Raw genomic sequence first — 24,500 nt, 5'->3', positions numbered from 1 at the left:
GGATGAAATGAAGAATACTGGAAGATAAAGCTAATTTAGATTGAGAAGTCAGGTTAAGATTAGTTTGCTTATGAAGAAAGAGAAAACCTTTAAGTTTTTAGCATGGGTGTGAAGGTTTAGAGCTCCACTTTAGGAAGATTAAATCAACTTAGTATGTTGACTTCTTTCGAGTGTAGGAGCTTGAGGGAATCCTGGTACCACTGATGGAAAATAGGAAATTAGAGGAGCTGGTTTGCTTCTCTCACTACCAAATTCAGATTTATATGTATTTAATTTGAAGAACTGTAGAAATGTTGGACCAGACTTTAGGAGAAGGGGCAGAGGAGAGGAAACAGAGGAAACAGAGCCAGGTATGACCTCAGGGATGTGCACATGGAGTTAGTTGGCAGGAAAGAGAAGCCAGTCAGGAAAGAGAGAAGAAGCAATCAGTGGAAGCAGTGGAAAAGCAGTTCTGTGTTTGGGGGTAGAGGAGAAAGAACTGCAGAAATAAATGAAGACTCATTAAATTGTAAGCTTCTTGAGAGTACAGGTTGCTGAGGTTGTTGTAAGACAATCTGTTTATTTAAATATTTCCCATGACAGGCATGGTACAGTGTTTCTCACATTCTTGGCACTCAGTGAATGTTGACTGAGATCTGTATTGTGCAATGCCACACAAGGTTTGAGGAGAGGGAAGACTGAAAAGACCATTTGTCTTTATGATCAGGAGATCTTTGGTTATTGCTCCTGTATTGTGATTTTCCAGCCTTTCTGTTTTAAGAAATATAAAGAACAAAGATATTATTTGTATAAAAGATTAAGGCATATACAACATTGCGTCTAAGCCATGTGTTCTGTTGGACCATGAATGTAAAAATGCTTTGTTTTGTAATAGTACATATTGTCCCTCAGCACCCTGCTTGTTTGTATGAATGTCGGTATGTTTGAGAATGTGTGCAGGAAGGTGGAGGTAACCAAGCTGTCCATATCTAGAAAAGTCCAGTGTGGTGGGTGCACACAATGAAATAGAAAGCCACATCAAATGCCCTGTACTAGGTGGAATATGGTAATGCAGTTGTATCTTGTAAACATCATGTCCAGTGAAAAGCAGTAAGAAACACAAATGAGTAAAAAATATAATAAGTGAGAAATATAACAGAAGTAAAAAAAAAAAAAAAAAAAAAAAAAAAAAAAAAAGCACCTTAGTATAATATCAGTGTAAATAAAAACAAACTCAAAATAACACTATTCAGCATAATACAAAGACACATACATAGCCAAAGACATATTCATTAAAGTGGATGTCTCCTCGGGGTAGTGAGAGAATAAACATTGGAATCAGGATGAAGGGGAAAATCAGACAAAAAAAGAGAAGGACCTTGAAAAGATCAATGATGAGGTATGTGATTAATTCATGTTTTATACTAAACATCAAAAGAATGAAGGGAATATGTGGTGGAAGTGTTTTTTGTTTTTTCAAATCTCAAAACACAATGCAATAAAAGGCTCAAACAATGACAGTAATACCATGTAGGTTTAATATTTATTATGCTCATTGGCAAACAAAAACACAGAAACAATATAAATTATCTATAGTAAAATTCATGCATATCATAGGGGCTATTAATTTGTACTTCAACTATATGGCTTAAAGTGACATTAGGTGTGTTGGGGACAGCAAGAAGGGTGGGGCTACTCATGGTAGTAGCAATAGAAGAGTACACAGGGTGCCACCCACAGGTTCTTCCAACACAAAGAAGCTTCCAACTGGTAGAACTCAACTAATACTTAAGGCTGTCATCTAAGGCATTACTAATACTTGCGACTATTTTCTAGGGCATCAGATATTAGAAAATTAGCAAGCAGAAATACAGTACTTACACTAGCATTCTAGCTCAATAGTTACATTTATTACTCCTTAGCAATAAACATGTGTGTTCTAGCAAATTCATTTTCTACCCATGCAAATAATGAGATTATCTCTCATCAAAGTGAAGTCCAACTTGAACATATCTGCAAAAATATCCCCAATATATAATGATTGGCAGAAAATATGAATAGAGGATAAAAGATAGTTTACTTTTGTATAGCATGCAGCAACCATGATTTCACATGTAGTGAAATGAATCAGATTTCTGCTTCTTTCTCATTCTTTTTAAATTGAAAATTAGAACCGGCAAATTGTGCACCCCCACCCCCACCCCCATCCCCACCCCCACCCCATCGCATTGAAAGCCTCACTGAAGGTCTGGAGAGAGAAGGCTCAAGGTGGTATATTTTTGCCTTGACTGCTGTCAACAAACAAATAATTCCATTTGTTCCATCTGCAGTTTCTTTTTTTTTTTTTTTTTTTTTTTGAGATGGAATCTCGCTCTGTCGCCCAGGCTGGAGCGCGGTGGCCGGATCTCAGGTCACTGCAAGCTCCACCTCCCGGGTTTACGCCATTCTCCTGCCTCAGCCTCCTGAGTAACTGGGATTACAGGCGCCCGCCACCTCGCCCGGCTAGTTTTTTGTATTTTTTAGTAGAGACGGGGTTTCACTGTGTTAGCCAGGATGGTCTCGATCTCCTGACCTCGTGATCCGCCCGTCTCAGCCTCCCAAAGTGCTGGGATTACAGGCTTGAGCCACCGCGCCCGGCCTATCTGCAGTTTCTTAAACCTGTCTTGAAAAGAACAACAGTTATCTTCATCCTCTGTCTCAGAGATGATCTCCATCTTCTGAATGATCAGTTTAATGAGCTCGTGCTGCTTTTTCAGGAGAAAAGTGAGTTCCTTCAGCCTAAAAGGACATACACATTTCATGAATTTATTTTCAGTTCTTCTTTTAGCCCTTCTGAATGTGGGAAGGCATAGGTTTTAACCTCGTGGTAGTCACAATCCTTCCAGGAAACACATATTTTTGAAGTCTAAATCATTTTTCCCAAAGTTACACTGTTAGTTCATGGCTAGTTTATTTTTGTTCCCCGTTTACAGATAAGAAACTATTATAGGAAAAGGTTAAGCAGCTTGCGCAGGGTCACGGTTACTAAGTAAATAGTTGAATAGGGGTTTGAACTCAGGTAAGCTAACAGTAAAACCCTCAGGTTTAATTACCACCCACCACATAGTTACTCCAAAGATCTTCAAAAGCTTTCAGAGGTTTGCTTTATGAATTCAGATGAAAAATACAGTTTATGATACTGCCTCCAAAAGAAAAGAAATCAGAATTTCAATTTTTATTCACTTATTATTGGAAGGCAACCTGATGATAGTGGCAAATAAGTTGCTGGTTCTCAAAAATGCCTCATGACTCTCAATACACTACCTACAGCCATCAATAAAGCATGTCTTAATATATATAAAATAAATAAAAACCAATATAAAATATAACCTTATACTGTACAGTATTATTTATGAGTTTTAAATTTCTCAAGTTCAGAGAGAAGGAAAAATGTGTACTGGTATTTCTGCTTTAATATTTCAATTTCTAGAGATGTATTAGTATTTGGTATTTCTTGTCTTATTTCTTGAGTGGAAAATAAAAAATAGAATAGACTTTGTGGGATTAAAAAATAATAGGTACTAAAATTGAATTCAATTCAGGAATTTTTTCTTAAGCATGTGCCAAAATTCAACCACCACTGGCACAAATATGCATAAAGCACAGCTACACTCTCAAGGAGCAGATTGTGGAATCTGCTAAGAGAAACAGGCATGTGAAGAACGAGCTATGAAATGAAGTAATACGTTTTATCAGAGGAAAAAATGTACAAATAGAAAAGGAGTAAATTAAGGTAGGAAATTGTTTAGAAAGGGGCTTAGCTGAATTGTTCTATGCATTTTCATGAGAAATGCCCATCATGGAAGGTGGTATTCCATAAGAGATTAGTTGTTAATTATCTAAAACTGTACTGCACATTATCCAATACAACTCAACCAATCAATGAAGTTTCACCTGGAGAAATTTCTGAAATGTTATTTTAATACATTTTGTCTTACTTTAATATCTTTTAAACCATAGGTTGACTTGAGAGGGTCAAGGGCAGATGTGAAATGACCAAGAATGAAGTAATTCTAGGAGTCCAAGCAAAAGAAAATGGTGACTTGCACAGGCCATCCAGAAAGTCAAATGGGCCAGACTGAGGGGGGAAGGAGGTGGAGGTGACAGGTCAGGGGTGACTCTTGGGTGGCTGGTTTGCACAAGTTAATGAATGGTGCTGACATTGTTGCAAGGAGGAACTTTAGAAAAGGACCAGGACTTTTTCACTTTTTTCCTGTAGGGGATATGTAAGGAGAGGATGAAATGTGGAAGCAGTGAAGTTTGGTTTTGAATGTGCTGAATGTGAGGCACCTTTAGATATGCAAGTGGAGATGTCAAGTAGGCAGCTGGATATAGGGGCTGGAAAATCAAGAGTGGGCTCTAGGATAGAGAAATCAGTTGCTGAGCATTCTGTGTTTAGGTAGTAATTATATCCATGGGCATTTGTGAAATCAGATGGGAAGATAGTATGGGGTTAGAATAGAGCCCAGATTGATATTCAGGGTGAATTTATCATTTCATGACTATACAAAGGAAATTAACCTCCAAAGAACTCAGGAAGAACAGTCATAGAGATGAGGGCAGCCCAGGCATGGTTACAATTAGCACCCAGTAATTCTGGCTCTTTATATGGTCCCTCTTCCATTATAATGCAATGGTCTTGCTAAGTCTTTGATCACTTTATATACTTTCTACAGTGAACATTCCAACTCTGTGTGTGTGTGTGTGTGTGTGTGTGTGTGTGTGTGTGTGTGTGTGAGACAGAGAGACAGTTAGGCTTTTTGTCCCCAACCAAATCTCATCCTGAATTATAATCCCCATAATTCTAATTATCTCCAAATGTCAAGGGAGAGACCAGGTGGAGGTAACTGGATCCTGGGGGTAGTTTCCTGCACACTGGTCTCATGATAGTGAGTGAGATCCCATGAAATCTGATGGTTTTATAAGTGTCTGGTAGTTCCTCCTGCATTCATTCTCCATCCCGCCACCTTGTGAAGAAGGCGCCTTGCTTCCCCTTTGCCTCTGTCATGACTGTAAGTTTCCTGAGGCCTCCCAGCCATGTGGAACTGTGTCAATTAAACCTCTTCCCTTTATAAACTACCCAGTCTCAGGCAGTTCTTTATAGCAGTGTGAAAATGGACTAATACAGTAAATTGGTACTGGGGAGAGTGGGGTACTGCCATAAAGATACCTGAAAATGTGGAAATGACTTTGGAATTGGGTAACAGGTAGTGGTTGGAACAGTTTGGAGGGCATAGAAAACAAGAAGATGTGGAAAAGTGTGGACTTATTGAATGACTTTGACCAAAATGCTGATAGTGATATGGACAATGAAGTCCAGGCTGAGAAGGTCTCAGATGGAGATGAGGAACTTGGGAATTGGAATGAAGGTGCTTCTTACTATGCTTTAGCATACGGACTGTCAGCATGTTGCCCCTGCCCTAGAGATCTGTGAAACTTTGAGAGATGATTTAGAGTATCTGGCAGAAGAAATTTCGAAGCAGTAAAGCATTCAAGAGGTGCCCCGCATGCTCTTAAAAGCATTCAGTTTTAGGCATCCACAGAGAGATGGCTTGGAATTGGAACCCATATTTAAAAGGGAAGCGGGCATAAAAATTTGGAAAATTTGCAGCCTGATAATGTGATAGAAAAGAAAAACCTATTTTCTGGGGACTAATTCCAGCCAGCTGCAGAAATTTGCATAAGCAATGAGGAGCCAAGTGTTAATCCCCAAGACAATGGGGAAAATGTTTCCAGGGCATGTCAGAGGTCTTTATGGTAGCACCTCCAATCAGGCCCAGAGGCCTAGAAGGAAAACACAGTTTTGTGAGCCAGGTCCAGGGCCTTGCTGCTTTGTGCAGTCTTGGAACTTTGTACCTCACGACCCACTCGTGGCTAAAAGGGGCCAAGGTCCAGCTCAAACCTTTACTTCAGAGGGTGCAAGCTCTAAGCCTTGGCAGGTTTACATGTTGTGTTGGGCCTGCGAGTATAAAGTCAAGAATTGAGGTTTGGGAACCTCCGTTTAGATTTCAGATGATGTTTGGAAATGCCTGGATGTACAGCCAGAAGTTTGCTGCAGAGGCAAAGTTCTCACGAAGAACTCCTGCTACGGCAGTGCTAAAGGGCAATGTGGGGTAGGAGCCCCAACACCGAGTCCCCACTGGGGTACTGCATAGTGGAGCTGGGAGAAGAGGGCCACCATCCCCCAGACCAGAGAACGGTAGATCCACTGACAGCTTGCACCATGTATCTGGAAAAGCTGCAGACACTCAATGCCAGCCTATGAAAGCAACTGGGTGGGGTGCTGTAACCTGTAAAGCCTTAGGGATGGAGCTGCCCAAGGCTATGGGAGCCTACCTCTTGCATCAGTGTGACCTAGATGTGAGACACCAAGTTGCATGGAACTTTAAGGTTTAATGACTGCCCAACCAGATTTCAGACTTCCATGGGACCTGTAGCCCCTCCGTTTTGGTTAATTTCTACCATTTGAAACAGGAATTTTTACCCAATGCCTGTACCCTGATTGTATCTTGGAAGTAACTATTTTGCTTTTGATTTTACGGGCCCCTAAGCAGAAGGACTTGCCTTGTCTCAGATGAGACTTTGGACTTGGACTTTCGGGTTGATGCTGGAATAAATTATGACTTTGGAGGACTGTTGGGAAGACATCATTTGTTTTAAAATGTGAAAGGGACATGAGATTTGACAGGGGCCAGGGCTGGAAAGATATGGTGAGGATTTGTTTTTCCACCTAAATCTCATCTTGAATTATAATCCCCATAATCCCCATAATGCCCACATGTCAAGGCAGAGACCAAGTGAAGGTAATTGGATTATAGGTGCAGTTTCCCTCATGCTGTTCTCATGATAGTGAGTGAATTCTCACGATAGTGAGTGACTTCTCACAAGATCTAATGGTTTTATAAGTGTTTGGTAGTTCCTCCTGCATTCATTCTCCTTCCTGCTGCCTGTGAGAAGAAGGTGCCTTGCTTCCCCTTTGCCTTCCACCATAATTGTAAGTTTCCTGAGGTCTCCCAAGCCATGTGGAACTGTGAGTCGATTAAACCTCTTTCCTTTGTAAACTACCCAATCTCAGGCAGTTCTTTATATCAGTGTGAAAATGGATTAATACAGTGTGTGTTTGTGTTTGTGTATGTGTAAATGTGTGTTCTTTATTGTATATTATAAACACTTAGCTGTACATACACACATATATATCTACACAGAAATGTAAGTGACATGTGACTAGGAAAAACAAAGTATATCTTTGCTGTAATAAAAGATACTGAAAGGGTAAAGTTGGTCCCCCACCCATCTACTCTTACAGGGACAGTGTGTATTTAACACAGATGCTATGGATGAGCCTCCCAGAAGATGAGGGCAAATTTCACCCTCCTGTCACTTAGTTCTTTCACATGTTAAGTTAATCATATTCATTTTTTAAAAGCATAGCTATTTTTTTCTCATTGGCAGAGATGGCTCAAAGTCTATAAAATGACCCCCTTAGGGATAACACAAGGAATGGATGTCAAGCAGTGTCAGGTTATTGATGTTATTTGTTATATGTACTTACAAATAATGTCCCACCACATCTGGGTTTGTTGGGATATATGGTGGTGGATTTCTGATCCACTTTGCATATGCAACAGCATGACAGCGTTGTTTCTAAGCTGGTATGAAGTTCCACCTAAAATGCATTTTGGATTTATTAACAGAATCATTAATTAGTATCTGAAATTCTTATATGGCACAGAGGCAATCATTAGTACAGCAAAATGAAAACTGATTCCTACCTCCTGACTTCTGGACAGCAGCTGGGCTGACCTCTCACTTTCATTTCAGGGGATTCTATGAGAGCATTAAATGACGCTGTAGTAAATGCATGCTACATGTCCCCTTCTGCTGTGGGCTCAGACATAGGTTTCAGAATGGATGCAGAGAGTTGCTTAAGAAACAACTCAGGGGAAGTAGGAGAATGGCTTCCTGGTTTTCCAGATGCTGCTTTTGATCCAAAACAAGGCACACATAACATGGGGGTACTGGGATTTGTGCTGTTTACTTTCAGGGAGCAAAGTAAACAAAATATAGCATTGCACTTTTCAGCTCAACCCCACTGGCACTGCAGTTGAGTGAGCTTCCCCAAGATATTTTATTTTGTACTATTGCTTGTATTATTCTTTTTATTTATCCCCAATGTATTTTAAAGAGGTATTAGGACATTCATGAGGTATTGCTGACATACCTACCAAGAAGTTTATACATCCCCTTTCCATATTGACATACCTGGAGTCCTAAACAACATCTTTGTGACACTAATAACCTGCCATTAGCTCTTCCTACCTTCGATCCTTCCCCACTAAACCAAGACAATAGCAGATCACCATAAACACCATTTTCATTGTGGAAGAGCTGATAATAACCAACTTACAAAGTAACTTGAAGCACTTCATCGTTTGCTGCCCTTTGCTAAGGTTTTTCTCTGCTAGTTTTGAATAAACCTCCTGGCATCTGGAACGATCTAATCACCCACTAACATGAATGATCCTTACAGGCAAGGGGGCCTTGGGCCAGTGCCTTGGCCATTTTCCCCGTTCCGATGTGGCCCTTTGCTCTTGCTGGCCCCTCCTTTCAGGATGGTATTGATGTCCTGTTAGATCCCAACCATCTTTCAACACTGACTCATCTCACCCACTCCATGTAGCATTCCCTTATTTTTGCATTTTTTCTGTACCTGATAATCATTTAACTGTTTTTGTTCTCAAAATGTTCAGATCGCTCTGTATCTCTGCATAATATACAGCCATGTCATGCAGTGTAGAATTTAAGAATGGTTCTCAGTTGATTTTTGATATTTCATTTTATCAATGCCTAGCTGGTGTGCTAAGTAGACACAGCTGACTTAATAGTCAAGGATCACATCCCTCTGTTTCCTCTGGGCTCTCATGCTAAGTTGTACTGCCCTTTGTATACTATATGTATTGAAACATTGTTTTTCAATAAATAAATGCTAATGTATGGCTGAATGAATAACAGAGAAGAAAACTGTGACAAATAAAAGTGAAGAAGAGACAAGAATGAATAGAAAGTTATATCATAACATGATTTTTCTCTCTCTCAAACTGGCCAAAATGTCTTAATGCGCATAGTCAACTGGTCACCAAATATCCTTGAAGCATCAAAAATGCCCATTTGAATTTGAAATTTAAAGACATTCTAGTCAAGAACAGAAAAATAACTTGGTGTTGTATTACAGAAAAGTACCTCACAACATTCAATAGCTGAGGAACTAGCCAAGAAACTTTGACACCAAATTTTACATCAAATTGTCCATAAAAGTGAGAGAGATGTCACAAGAGAACAAAACCACATAGATTCTGTTAAAACTTCAGCATAAATCATGCTGTGGGGACCTTGTGATTCCCTGCACAAAACAGAAGAAGCTCCTTTAAACAGCGTGGATAGGATGCCAGTGATGCTCTTGATCTAGCAGCTAGCTACCTGGGTGGCCACAGGTTAACATAACAAAAGATGCTCAGGCAATTTCTTAATTTCTCTACTAAAATTATTCTAGGACATTTTTTCATCATCTTTGATTACAGCAGGTATAACAGATAACATGCAAACAGACACAGGATGTGACTCCTCAGGATTAAGAAAACATCCATGCTAAATAACTGTGCTCTCAGAAATGGAAGTAATTATAATTGTGTTAATTTCAGTAAGTTTAAATTAGATGTAATGCAGACAATGCCTAATTTAGGATGGTTCAACTCATGCTTTTTTGACTTTATGATGGTGTGAAAGTGATACACATTCAGTAGAATCTATACTTCAAATTTTAAACATTGATCTGTTCTGGGCTAGCGGTATGTGGTACTCCGCTGGGATGCCGGCCAGTGGCAGCAAACCACAGAACCCAGTCAGCCACATGATCAGGAGGGTAAACAATCCAACTCTAAGGTGTAAGTGGTATAAATTTAAAACTGGCTTATTCTTACAAAATTCCCATTTTTGACTTATTTTTAACTTACGGTGGCTTTACCAGAAGATAACACTATCATAAGTGGGGAAGCACTGCACTTACCTGCATAGCTATCCTCTTCAATGATGCATGTTTCTGGACCTCAGCAATGTCACCAACTGCCAAACCAATCTGAAGTATGACACAAAATTAAATCACTACAGTTGAAGGTCCACCTAAAAATGCATGTAAGGTCTGTCTTAGTCCATTCACACTGCTATGACAAAATATTTTAGCTTGGGTAATTTATAAATAGCATAAATTAACTGCTTACAGTTCTGCAGGATGGGAAGTTCAAAATCAAGACTCGGGCAGAACTGGTTTCTGGTGAGAGCCCATTCCTCATAGGTGGCGTCTTCTATGTGTTCCCATATGGCAGAAGGGCAAAGGAGCTAATGTGCTCCCTCATAGTTCTTTTATAAGGGAATCAGTTCCATTCATGAGGGCTCTCCCCTCATGGCCTAATCACCTCCCAAAGGCCCCACCTTCTAATGCCATCTTCTTGGTGATTAGGTTTCTATATATATATAGTGTGTTTGTGTGTATATATATATATAGTATATATATAGTGTGTGTGTGTGTATATATATTTATATATTGGATGGGACATAAAAATTGAAACCATAGCAAGGTCTCTGTGGCTAAAGTGGGAGGGTGGGCATAAGATCTACTAGTAGTAGCTGCAGAATACTTTGGTCATACACCTTACAGAAAACTACAAGGCCTATATACCTCTGCAATGGTGATGGCCACACTCGGAGGTTCAGTACTCTTAAGTGTTATGAAAACTTAAGACATACAAATTAATCTGAAATTCATTTAAGATAATCTGTTATTTTTTGAAAGGACAGGGATGATGTGATATCACATGCAATTGGGTGTAGCTACACAACATGGTGGGAAACTCCAGGAGTTTAATAACTAAGGTAGACAAGAGTGATTTAACAACATGGAAAAAAATACTAAACTGAGAGAATGATACATTTTATATCTTACATATGTTTATAAGGAAAACATATAGCACTGTTTTTGGGAACACGTGGCAATAATTTCTTCAAGTCTTCAGGAGTGGCTGTGTTTCCTTTGGCTTTTATTTTACGGGCCCGATAAGTCTGGAACTGACTATATTCATCCTTCCTTTGACAATTCAGAAGCTCAGAATCGAATGTACGAACCATCTTTATAACATACAGGCCATTATACTTTGTATTTTGCATTCTATCCTAGCCACCAGTTTCATCTTAATTTTTCCTGCCTATATTTTCTTTTCACTTTGAATTTCTCATGGTTTTCATTACTGCTTTACTATTAGTCTCCTATAAGCAATCTCAGATCCACTTAAGGCAGGGAGTGCATATACAAAAACACATAGAACGACTTTTTTTTCTGACATAGTTTCTGTATTTTATGTTTTTCTAAGGAGAAAAACTTAACAGCTTTTGTAAATAATAATAATCCGTGTTGTATTCATAAAAAGATAAAGAAAGCAGAAAGATATGAAAAATATACAAACCAAAATCTTCAGTGCTTCACTATTATTTTTGGTGCACGTGATCATCACAGCTGTGTTTCCATTTTCTCCTTCCAAATTAACATCAGTACTTCTATGCTCAAGCAAGACCTACACAAAAGTGGAGAATAATTGTCAAAATTTTACAGATTTCCAAATAAAGTACTGTCTTCCACTAGATTTTAAATTCTCAGATGCCAGGGACCGTGTCTATTTATCTTTTTTCATCCTTCTCCCACACAATCTAGCACAACATTCTGCACACTGTGGGTACTAAGTACATTTCTCAAATAGATGAAATAACCATGATTTCAATGTCACAACAATTAAGGTGATAATGAGTTGTGGCATTGTAAATAGAGTAAGAACTGTAGATACTAGTTATCACAGCTTCACTTAATACTTCCGACTTGTATTAGTGAAGCTATGTTAACTAATATTTTCAGAAAAATAATTTTATGGAGCCATTTAGAATGTGTTAGCAGTGAAGGAGGAAGTCAGGAAGGGAAGAAGGAAGAAAGTAAGAGAGACAGAGAGGAGGGAGGAAGGCAGGAAGGAAATGGTTTCTTTTCCCCTTCTAGTCTAAGTAAAATTTTTCTTTTACCTAGATTGCAAGCATCCTAGGAAATGTCAATGGAAACTCTATTCTCTTCAGTAAACAAAACAGAGTTTTGCATAACACTTTGGTATGGCTTAACTCAATTAATTCAAACTTGGTCTGGAATGGAAACTTTTTCTACAATGTAAGAAATTAGCATCCTGGCCGAGCACAGTGGTTCCTGCCTGTAATCTCAGCACTTTTGGAGGCTGAGGCAGATGGATCACTTGGGGTCAGGAGTTCGAGACCAGCCTGGCCAACATGATGAAACCCCATCTTTACTAAAAATACAAAAATTAGCTGGGCTTGATGGCATAAGCCTGTAGTCCCAGGTACTTGGGAGGTTGAGGCAGGAGAATTGTTTGAACCCAGGAGGCAGAGGTTGCAGTGAGCTGAGATCATGCCACTGCACTCCAGCCTGGGAGACAGCCTGGCATCTCTTTGGTGATTTATAGAGAAGTTGGTTTTCTTGTGACTTACCACAAGAAAACAAGAAACAAAAAAAGAAGAAAGAGAGAAAGAGAGAGAGAGAAGGAGGGAGAGAAGGAGAGAGGGCAGAAGGAAGGAAGGAAGGGAAAGAGAGAGAAAGGGAGAGAAGGAGAAAGGGTGGAAGGAAGGAAGGGAAAGAGAGAGAAAGAGAGAGAAGAAATTAGCATTCTGATAAAATGGTCAAGTAATTTTTCTGATGAAATTTCACTGAAGACCTGTTACTGCCTCACCTGGTTGACGGCCAGCTGATTTTTGCCCAAGTGTCTATAGACCTTTGACAAGTCTTTCTTTAATATTCAATGTAATAACATTATCTCATCTAAATATCTTATCAAATCTTTAAACTGGCCTACTAGAGGCTTTTTCTCCTGCAGAAAGACTATGATAAACAATGGCATGTCCTTATAATTAAATAATGTTAAAAGAATTTATTAAATAAGCTGTTTCTCAAAAACATTGACTTCTTTAAAAAAGTTTAAAAACTTTTTACCAGAGCCTCCTGTTAGCAGAACATGCCCCATGTGAGTGTCAGTAAATGAATTAGGTTTACTAAGTAGCTCTGCTCATAAATGCAAATTAAACTGAGATTTTAGTACATAAAAATATGTGGGAAAATGATAGATGAATTAAAGGGAAATGAGAACACAGGGTTCCTTCCATGGACTTTAGGCACCTTTGCATTCTGTTCTTAAGAAGCTCTAGATTCATATGGAAAATAACTTACCAGAGAAGAGGCTTTTCTCTCTTTGCCCTCTTAGAATCATAGACCATAAATGTGTAGCATGTATGACGCTTTATTACTGTGCCACCAAAAGCACAATCTTTCAAAAAGCTGTGTTAAATTACATGTGGCAGGGATCCCAGAGAGAGCAACTAAACTGTGCAGCTACTTCAAATTCAGTCATGACCAGGCAGGTCTGGAAGGTTCGGAGGTGAACCCTCCACAGGTCCCTTTGTTGAGAATCTGGAAAGCCTCATGGAAGGGTCAAACAACTGGACACTTGGAAGTAAAGCCCCAAGGACTAAGGCCTGCAGGCCACTGAGAGACAAAACCACCCCCTAATTCTCAGGCCAACGTGTGCCAGGGAATATTATGCATACCATAAATCATTGTGCAAGAACTTGAAGTGATGCGTGGATGACAGTTTTTTATTTTACAACTATTACAGGCAGCAGAGGAAGGTTTGAGGGAAGGTCAGTGGAGCAGTCAATGGAGCAGCTTCTAAACTGGCAGGGGCTGGGTAGGTACAGGCTGGACCATGGGCATAACTGGGAGAGGCAGGTAGAGAGGATTGCTGTTTGCAAGCATGAGGGGAGACATTCCAAAACACCTTCTCCTCCTTCTATTCCTGTCATTTCTGGTGAGCCAGAGGAGTTTGAAAATATTTTTACACATAGTTGTGGTTAGTAAGACCAAGTAGGGGGGAGTCAATTTTACTTAGAATTCAATTTTTCTGCTTGTTCTGGTGTCATCAGAAAAATTTGTTTTACCTTTCTGTATTTGTTGGTCTGGAGATTTCTGCTCTCTAATTAACAATAGTCATTCAACAGTTATCTGCCTTCAGTTCCCAAACCACATTTTCAGAGCCAATATTAATTGAGTTAATAGGCATGTGTTCTTGAAAAGAGCCTTCAGAGGGAGCAAGAGCTCCATGAGGAAATATGTGACATCTCTGTGGGAGTCCCTGCAGTCACTAGTGGCCCAACCCGGATGATATGGAAACAGCACTTAGCTCATGAATAATGCAGATATTTAATAAAACAACAACAACAACAACAAAACAGCTTGTTTCCAGAGGACTTTCTAGTAACCTCTTCAGGGAGCCAGACCTATCTCATAGGTACTGAGAGTTCAGCTCGCCCCTTCTCAGTCAGCCAGAACTCCCATTTACTCATTCATTCATCATTTGCCACCACAGTGCTGAGGAATACGAGATATTTGGATTAACAAGACACAGCCCTCCTTCAAGGATAATTACCCAGTGGGCAAAAAAAGCACATGAATATTTGATTCCAATATAATGTGTTATGAATTTTGATAGAGCCATATACAAGGTACAGTAGGAAAGCAGAAAGTGGCTCCTCTCATACCCTTCAGGTCAAATGTAAAGAGTCAAGGTCTCAGAAGGCTGAGAGAAAGGTCTTTGGGCTAAAGGGAGCCGGAAACTCATGCATCTCTTTGGTGATTTATAGAGAAGTTGGTTTTCTTGTGACTTACCACAATAGCCAAATCATCATTCACAATAATATTTCTACAGGAAAATTTATTATAAGTTCCAAATAGTCTTCTGGAACATGATCCATTTGTAAACTCCATTCTTCATCAGTTAAGCATGTTTGTATTTTAGTGTGTCTGACAGACTTTGAGACGTAGTTTAAAAGCCATGGCCTAATTCTTATCCTTTAGCAATTTTCCAGGATTTCCTCTACTTGACTAAGCTTACTCTTAAACCTTGAAAACCAATACGATGTCTCCCAATGGTACTGTCATGTCTTCAGCGAACTAATCTTTTCAACAGGCCATACACTCTAACTAAAACAGCAAATCATAATTACGTTTTCTGCTTTCATTGAGGCTCTCATTACCTTCTTCTTTTGTCATTAAATCGGTCAGGTAAAAGTGATAAAGCCTAAACTTGAAAACATAAAGACGAAAACAAAATTCCTTAGTCTTGCAGTTTTACTTGTGATGTACCATTAGGCAAGCTATTCAAATTCTTTTGGCACCTCAGCATACTCAGCTATGAAATGAGAATCCTAGTATTTTATTAGATCTTTCTTCATAGAGGGCTTATTTAGATGAGAATTTAATAAACGAACACACACAAAGTTCTTAAAAAGTGCTTGGTAAATAAAAACTATTCAATAAAGTTAGAACTAATCATCATTATCATCATTAGTTGGTGAGAAGTAGAGCAAATGTAATTATTATATATTGTTTGACCTGGAAGCTTAGAAGGTGCTCATCCTGGTTCAGGCAGAGAGAGCTGGATCTGGGTCCCAGCACCTGCGCCACCAGTCAGGCCCATTGGAGCCGGCCAGTAGCCTTACCTTCATCACCTCATTGTGCATGCCCTGCACAGCTAATTGAAAGGGCGCCATCATGTTGAAGTTTTGGAGGTTTGGGTTTGCTCCTCTGCTGAGAAGAAACTTAACGCTTTCGATTTGGTTTTTTTCTACAGCACAGTGCAGAAGGCTATTTCCATAATCATCCATAATAATTGCATTCAGTACTAGAAAAAGAAACCAAAATATGGATTAGATTTTGCTTGGACTGTATTCAACACCTCCTGAGTGCCTATCCACTCCAAACTCAGTGCCAAGTGCAACTGACATCAGCTGCATCTTTTCTATGGTAACTAAAAACATAGCTTCAATTCTCATGAAACATTTAATGGGCACCTAATGGGAATATACAGAAGCATTGTACTGACTTTATCAAGTGAGTTAAATTTCTATTGGTAGCATTTATAAGAAAAAGATCCTCCTATTGCTACATGTTTTTATCTATGTGAGTTTGGGTATTGTGATAAAATATTGAGATTATGTAAAAGAAAGAACTATATACCGGGCACTCTACGAAGTTCACGTGACCATTATTTCATTCAAGCCCCATTTCATTCAAGCCCCAACAGCCTGCTGGGCATCACCATGACAAATGTTCAGAAGGAGGAAGATGCTGAGGTCCAGAGAGGTTAAAAGTCTTGCCAACATCACAGAGCCAGTAAGGAGGTATGAAAGTTACCATGCCTCTCTGAACCTCAGCTTTCTCATATTCAAAATTCATAAAAAAATTCATATGTCTACACAGAGAGAGAGAGAGAGAGACCTTGCAATGTTGTAGTGTTACTGGGACAATAATATTAAATCGTGTCTTTAAAGATCACAGCAGAGTGCCTGGCCTGTAGGAATGGCTCTGAAAATGTTAATAAGAAAAAAAACCACACCACTGATAAACCACAAAACTAGAATTCGAGCTTGAGCCCCTGATGCCACACCTGGTTTCCACAAATTGCTACAATATGATATATGGCACTATGTACCCTGTGAGCTCAGCATATAAATAATATGTCCTTTCATCCTGCAAAGTCCTATAGCTATTCTAAAATGGACATGGCTGACTGCTTTATCAACCTTGTAAATTGGTGGCAGTATATCTTTATGTCCAGGAAAGCAGAAAAAGTATTATCTCATAAATATGATTTGGGGACTATCTATGGTACTTGGAACCATATAGCCACGTTTCCTGTTTCTCTCCTTTTAAAAATATATCTCTCCACTATTTCCTTTCATTCATCTGAGTGCTTCATTCTAAAAAACACACACACACACATGCAGGGGCACACACACACATGCATGGGCACACCCACACATCTCTTGACTGTTCTGTCTGATCAAGAAGAATCACTCCATTCATCATTCCATTTGGCACCAAACTTAAACAGGGATCTATATTTACAAACTCCCATTCACTAATTAAGTAACTTGAATTTTGCTTTTATCCTCATCACTTTTCAGAAATCATTTTTACAGAGGTCACTGGGGCCTTCTAATGTAGGGGCTTTATCGTGATCTCCTTCCTACTAGGATCTCTTTGTGGTAAGAGCTCCTTCTAACACTTCTGTCCCAGTAATTTCATCCACGACTTGAGTATCATCAATCTTTTATCCATTACTATCTTCATCTTTTTCTGGCTTTCCCTCTGCCATCTCTCTTGATGTTTGTACTCTACTCTTAGCTACCTTAACTAGCAATTTTGTGATCCCCTAAAGTATTTTCATGCATTTCCACTGTCTCGTCGACTTCCTGTGCAATCATGCTCCTGTAGGGCAGCCCCTTTCATTCTACATTTCTGGATATTTCCAGATACTGTAGAAGATTGTAGATAATGCCTGCTGGATATTTCCAAGTGGATGTCCCCTGGGCCTTTCAAACTCACAGTGACCAAATCTCACACCTTGGCACTCAATCCCTTTGTTTTCTCATATTCCTCCTTTTGGGGGATGTTTATATTATTAGCCTAATCTCCTAAATGTAAGAATTTCAAAGTCAGTTCCAACTCCCTGCCCCTTTCTTTTCCCATTTACTCTGCTGTTAGGTACTATTGACTTTATACTCCATTATCTCTTGAACCTCTCCCTGTCTCCTTACTGTAGCCTCACAACCCTGGTGAACTCTTATCCTCTGTTTACTATCAAAATAGCTTTTTAGCTTGGCTTCCACTTCTAATCCATCTTCTACAATATTGGCGGAATTATCTTATATAGTGCAAGTCTTATCACACCACCTCACTGCCTCCATCTCTGTGGCATCCACCTCCCTCGCTGCCTACAGTTGAACTGCTTAAACAAGGCAGAGTGTACAAGGCTGGCTCTGGAAAACATTACTGTGGGGGGATATTACACCTTCTTGAAGTATCGATTTTCTTCAATGATAATAATTTAGGTATAGAATAACCTCAATGAAAAGAGATTAATAACCTCAATGGAATGAATAGAAGAGTACATAAATATATATGCATTTTTACAATCTATCTAAAAAATTCAAATAAAGTTTGTGCTTGTTGTGGGGTGTCCTAGATCTCTGCACTACGCTTTGCTATATTTCAGAAGAAGAAGTTGAGGAGTGCTGGTGTGTAGGAAAATCCACATTTCTAAGTGAAATATACAAGCTCTTTATAACTGAAACTAATAACCTTTAAGAATCACTTTGTTCCACTCTTTCCAGTGAATTGAATGGCTTGAAGGATTTCTAGAAGATGCATTGTAATGTTTTGTTACCTCCAGGAAGGAAATCTTCAGGGAACATCTCCATCCACTCAAATTGACCTTTTCCTACAGCATATTGCGAAGGGAAGGCGTTCATGTCATCACAATTGTTTAATATCTTTTGTTTCTTAAAGTTTTGTAATCCATATCACTTCCTTCAAAATCCACCTAGAGGTATTTAAACACCATTACAACAAACAAACATATGCAAAACTTATGACTAAAAGTTAATCATTTTATAGCCTTAAATAATTTATTATCCAACACTCTTTATTGTGCTTATAATAAAGTAAAAGTTTTTCTTGAAATACACAAAATATTTACAGATACAAAGAAGGTATGAAAAAATGCCCCTAAATTGTTCAGTATATGAAATAAATGTTTTTATTTTTTGACCATAAACTCATATATGCTTAGAAATAAAGGCCTTCTTCTTTGTTGCCAAGGAAACATAGAAATCTTCCCCAAACAAATGAATCAGATACTTGCTTTAATTCTACCATTGACCATAACTAGTCACATATGCCACATGATAATATATGTGTTCAAACTCTAGTTTGCTATTTTAAGGATAACTAGAGCATTTCTCACTACTGAAGAGAAAAGCTATCAATTAAAATGATATATTAAAGTATTTAACATATCTTAATATAGCTAAGAAATGATTTAGGATATGAGGATTTATTCAGTAAATGTCAAATTGGAATAAATAAAACAATTTCTTAAATTTTTGAACTTTGGATTTTGCTTCTAGAATCGCAGAACAGTACTTAACAAATCACTCTTCTACGGTAGTCTCTTAAACTGAGGTATGTTACTTTTTAACTTATAAAAAAGATTTCTATATAAGCTACATATGTCTTTAGTGACTACAGGATATGACAATGAGCATCCAACCACTTCCAAATTTACGCATATTCAGTAATAAACGTAAAACGGGATTATTGTAGAAATAGGGTATTCTCCATATCTCATGCTTTCAAAGAAAATGTTGATCTAAATCTATTTGGAAGTGTTCTGGCACTTGAATTTGATACGCGATTTGGGTAATAAAGGGATTGTGCTGCCCACTCCCTAGTGCCAGAAAGAGCAGTTTAGGATGTCTGTTCAGCGATGTGCTGTCAACACAAACCCAATTCCACACTCTTGAGAAGGAGCACTGGGTTCAGATGCTCACAAGGCACTATTGAATTCACAATGACAAAACAGCATCTAAGTACTTTACAAGAGCATATCAGATGTACTAGATCTTCTCAATCACTACCTGACATATTGTCAAGCTTTGAAAAGATTTCTTAAAGTTCTGAAAGTAAGCCAAGGATGTCATTTAGACAAGTTATATATTCATTTAATGTAGTTTCATGTTGTCACAGAGTCACTTCAGATTCCTTATGATTCTGAACTATGTGATTAGATTCAGAACATAATAGACTAGATCACTTTTAGGTAAGCTAATTCTGACTAAACCCCTTAAAACAGAAATATCATATATATCTGTTTTAGGTTGCTTTAATGAAATACATATAAACAGCAATGTGGCCAAAAGGTTGGAAACTAAGGTGAGAGATAACAATTGGAAGGTCAAATGCTAAAGTATTCACTGTCTTGAAAGAAAATAACTGGAAAAGGCTAAAAGCATCAGTCCAATGGTTCTTCGTCCACATTTCTCATCTTGTAAGTTTTCTGTGATCCTTCAGTTTTGTTAGTGTTCCTGAGATACTGTGTATGCGCTGGAGAAAATATGTTACACAGCTTTTCTTTTAAATTAGGAAACCACCAAAAACCCTCTAGAGTTCAAAAAGCCCTTCACAGTATTATATATGTTTCTTTGTAATGAGTACAACCCGTGAGATTTTTACAAGATGATCTGAAAGTACCACAGCTAATGAAATAAAATATATAAATCCCTCAATCTAAAAACTAGAATATAAATAAATAAAAAGCCTTAAATAGGCCACGTGCAGTGGCTCACGCCTGTAATCCCAGCACTTTGGGAGGCCGAGGCAGGTGGATCACAAGGTCAGGGGATTGAGACCATCCTGGCAAACATGGTGAAACCCCGTCTCTACTAAAAATACAAAAAATTAGCAGGGCATGGTGTCAGGCGCCTGCAGTCCCAGCTACTCGAGAGGCTGAGGCAGGAGGATGGTGTGAACCCGGGAGGAGGAACTTGCAGTGAGCTGAGATCGTGCCACTGCACTGCAGCCTAGGCGACAGAGCGAGACTTTGTCTCAGGAAAAACAAACAAACAAACAAACAAAAAAAGCCTTAAATAGCATAAGTTATTTACTTAGGCAGTAAATCTAAATAAGGACAATTAGAAACATGAAGAAAAATAATTTTGAGACTTGGTGCTGAGAAATCCCTCAGCAAATATCTCTAGAAAATGAAACCACAGGCCAGGCATGGTGGCTCACACCTGTAATCTCAGCACTTTGAGAGGCTGAGGCAGGTGGATCATGAAGTCAAGAGATCGAGACCAACCTGGCCAACATGTTGAAACCCCTTCTCTACTAAAAATACAAAAATTAGCATGGTGGTGTGCACCTGTAGTCCCAGCTACTCAGGAGGGTGAGAGGCAGGAGAATTGCTTGATCCCAGGAGGCAGAGGTTGCAGTGAGCCGAGATCACGCCACCGCACTCCAGCCTGAGAGACAGTGTGAGAAAAAAAAAAGAACAAAGAGAGAGAGAAAGAGAGAGAGAAAGAGAGAGGGAGGAAGGAAGGAAACCACATGGGTGATACTAGAAATTTAAAATTTCTTACTGTCCCATATTGATTGTAAAGATAGTATCCTAGAGGGTGAAATCCATTCATGACTCAGTTTTCTGGAGTAAGTCACAAGGCCACAGTTACTTTGCTAATATTAAGAAGGACAAAAAATGTCTGTGGTCACGGTGGACGTGCCAACAGACTCACCTTGGGAGGCCTGGCTACTTGATGTGTGTGATTTACCATACATGCATGCCTGATTCACACACACAGCTGGCAACAGTGCCAACTTGTGCGACCTATTTAGAGAGGAATTTGGCAATTTCTACCAAACTTAAGGCTGTATGTACCTCTTGACCCTGCTAGGACTTTTACATACAGACAGTCCTGCAAAAGTACCAATGGAAAGACAGACAGAGAAGCCACGTCTACACTGACAGACACACTCAGTCACGTGCATAATAGCAAAACAAAGCAAATACAAAGCAGCTTGAGTGTCCATCAGTGCAAGACTGGTTAAATAAATCATGATCTATTAATACAGTGGTAAGAGGTGACAACGTGCTAGCAGCCCTCACTCTTGGCACCTCCTCGGCCTCGGCATCCACTCTAGCAGCAGGGCTTGAATAGCCCTTCAGCCCCCCACTGCCCCTCTCTGGGCTGTCCGAGGCCAGAGGCGGCTCCCTCTGCTTGCTGGGGAGGTGTGGAGGGAGAGGCGCGGGTGGGAACCGGGGCTGCACTCAGTGCTCACAGGCCAGCGGAGTTCCGGGTGGGTGTGGGCTCCAGGGCCGCGCACTCAGAGCTGCCGGCCTGCGCCGCCCGCCCAGGCAGTGAGGGGCTTAGCACCTGAGCCAGCAGCTGCAGAGGGTGCACCGGTCCCCTGGCAGTGCCGGCCCAGCAGCACTTGAATTTTCACTGGGCCTCAGCTGCCTCCCCGAGGGGCAGGGCTCCGGACCTGCAGCCCGCCGTGCCCGAGCCTCCCCCTACCCCAGTGGCTGTGGGCTCCTGTGTAGCCCAAGCCTCCCCCTACCCCAGTCACTGTGGGCTCCTGTGCAGCCTGAGCCTCCCCCATGGGCACCGCCCCCTGCTCCATGTCGCCCGGTCCCATGGACCACCCAAGGGCTGAGGAGTGCAGGTGAGGCTCAGGACTGGCAGGCAGCTCCGCCTGGCAGCCCCAGTGCGGGATCCACTAGGTGAAGCCAGCTGGGCTCCTGAGTCTAGTGGAGACTTGGAAAATTTTTATGTCTAGCTAAGGGACTGTAAATACACCAATCAGCACCCTGTGTCTAGCTAAAGGTTTGTAAATACACCAATCAGCACTCTGTCAAAATGGACCCATGGCTCTCTGTAAAGTGGACCAATCAGCTCTCTGTAAAATAGACCAATCAGCTCTCTGTAAAATGGACCAATCAGCAGGATGTGGGTGGCATCAGTTAAGGTAATAAAAGCAGGCTGCTGGCGCCAGCCAGCGGCAACCTGATTGGGTCTCATCAACACTGCGGAGGCTTTATTGTTTCGCTCTTTACAATAAATCTTGCTGCTACTCACTCTTTGGGTCCACCCTGCCTTTAAGAGCTATAACACTCATGGCAAAGGTCAGCAGCTTCACTCGTGAAACCCATGGGGAAGAAAGAACAACTCCAGATGCACTGCCTTTAAGAGCTGTAACACTTACCACCAGGGTCTGCAGCTTCATTCCTGACAGGGAGACCAGGAACCCACCAGAAGGAAGAAGCTCTAGAAACATGTGAACATCTGAAAGAACAAACTCCAGACACACCAGCTTTAAGAACTGTAACACACTGCGAGGGTCCGTGGCTTTATTCTTGAAGTCAGTGAGACCAGGAACCCACCAATTCCGGACACAGTGGGATATTATGAAGCTGGTGAAAACTGGTAAATTTCCAAGTGCTGATTTATGTTTTGGTGTATTCCAAAATATATTTTGTGAGTAAATCAAAGTGGAAATCTGAGTTCATACTTTTGCAAATAAAAAAATAACTATTAACATGTGGGTTTTCGTGTAAGCATTTTTTTTTAACCTGGAAAATACCTAAGAAACTGTTAACATGATTCCACTGTTGAAAGAGAGTTGTGAGGAGGGTTTGGAGAGTCTTTTTAATGTTGTCTCAACCTTTTAAGAGAGGCCCTTTTTCCTGCTGACAATCTGATGAAATCCAGTGGTGGACTCTGAGCACCCAACAGCCTTTATCCCTCAGACTACACCATCAGGTAGTAGCTAGTGCTGCCTTTAGGGCCAAGAACTGCATAAGAAACAAGTAACTAGCCTTTAGGGCCAAGAACTGCATAAGAAACAAGTAACTATCCTAGAGCCTCAGGCCACTCATCCATCTTCAAAAGGTCACCTCCTCCACAGCATTTCCTGACGCCCGCACCCCCTGAAGAAGGAATTCGCCATTCCTGCCTCCATTCTACAGGGGACATTTTCTCTGGTTTCTTTGTTTCACTCTGTTAGACCAGAAGCCTTCTCAACCCCCAAAACTCTTAAATAGCTATCCGACAACAACCAGACACAGCCATTCAGCTCTTTGGTTCTAAACAAAATCTACAAAAAAGTTCAAGTGAAACGGCACACATTCCAAATTGTCCTGATTTTAGGCAGCTGCCCGATCTTGTGCCAAATGATAGATACTTTTTGAGTAGGTTTCCCTGGACTACAGTCGTCCAGGAACAGGAACAGATTGGGCAGACAAGCAAACAAAGCAGGCGCTGTGTGGGCGCGTCATTAGCGGGGTCTCCTCTAGGACTGTGAACACCTCCCCCCAAAGCCTGCAACCCCCCTGGCCACTCCACGCTTTCTTCAAACCAAGGGCTGCTCGCAAGGAAACCTAGAGCCGACCCCGACCAGACTTCAGAAACCGTCCCGACTCTCCAGCCCCCAGGGAACCTTAAGCGATACCTTGCAGTCCCCGGCATCGTATGGCACAACCTCATAGACAATCGCCCGGGGGCTCCTTCTTTTCTCCAGGGCGCCGCATCTTCCTCGGGCTGCGCTTCATTGACGCCACCTGGTGCAGCGCCGGCACCTGGGGCGAGACAGCGCTGTCACCCGGCCAGGCGCTGGCGTCTGCGCGAGCCGGAGCGCTCCGGCGCTGCAGCTCACAGGCAGCGAAAAACTCGCTCCGCGGGAGCCCTGGAGAACTTCTGGAAGTTCTCAGGCCCGCCCTACTTACAGTGCAAGAAGCAGGCGGGGCCTGGAGAGGAGGTAGAAACACAGACCTCTTTCGCAAAGAGGGCGGCGGTGCCGCGTCTGCCTGGGACTTGCCGTTTCCGGAGCAAAGTGAGTCGCCCGTCCCGCTCTCCTGCAGCTGCAGCAGCGCACTCGCAGAGTCAAGCGTGTCAGTTCGGTGTGGATGCAGCGAATTTGTTGTAATCTACACACTAAG

General features: G+C 40.7%; 1 protein-coding gene across 1 annotated transcript; it reads right to left on the bottom strand.

The window, feature by feature from the left end:
* Positions 1 to 2,267: 2,267 nt before the first annotated feature.
* On the bottom strand, positions 2,268 to 24,285 carry LOC126961475 (transient receptor potential cation channel subfamily A member 1-like). Its single transcript, XM_050801917.1, has 7 exons — positions 24,014 to 24,285; positions 18,396 to 18,551; positions 15,667 to 15,848; positions 11,532 to 11,639; positions 10,082 to 10,150; positions 7,571 to 7,684; positions 2,268 to 2,757 (listed from the first exon to the last, which is right to left on the bottom strand). The coding sequence occupies exons 2-7, from the start codon at positions 18,478 to 18,480 to the stop codon at positions 2,710 to 2,712; spliced, it is 606 nt and encodes a 201-aa protein (XP_050657874.1). The 5' UTR covers positions 18,481 to 18,551; positions 24,014 to 24,285; the 3' UTR covers positions 2,268 to 2,709.
* Between the last annotated feature and the right edge of the window lie 215 nt (positions 24,286 to 24,500).

Source organism: Macaca thibetana, chromosome 8 (genome assembly GCF_024542745.1).
Source record: "Macaca thibetana thibetana isolate TM-01 chromosome 8, ASM2454274v1, whole genome shotgun sequence".
In the NCBI taxonomy this organism is placed as follows: Eukaryota; Metazoa; Chordata; class Mammalia; order Primates; family Cercopithecidae; genus Macaca; species Macaca thibetana.
This window is presented reverse-complemented; position numbering and strand designations above follow the sequence as displayed.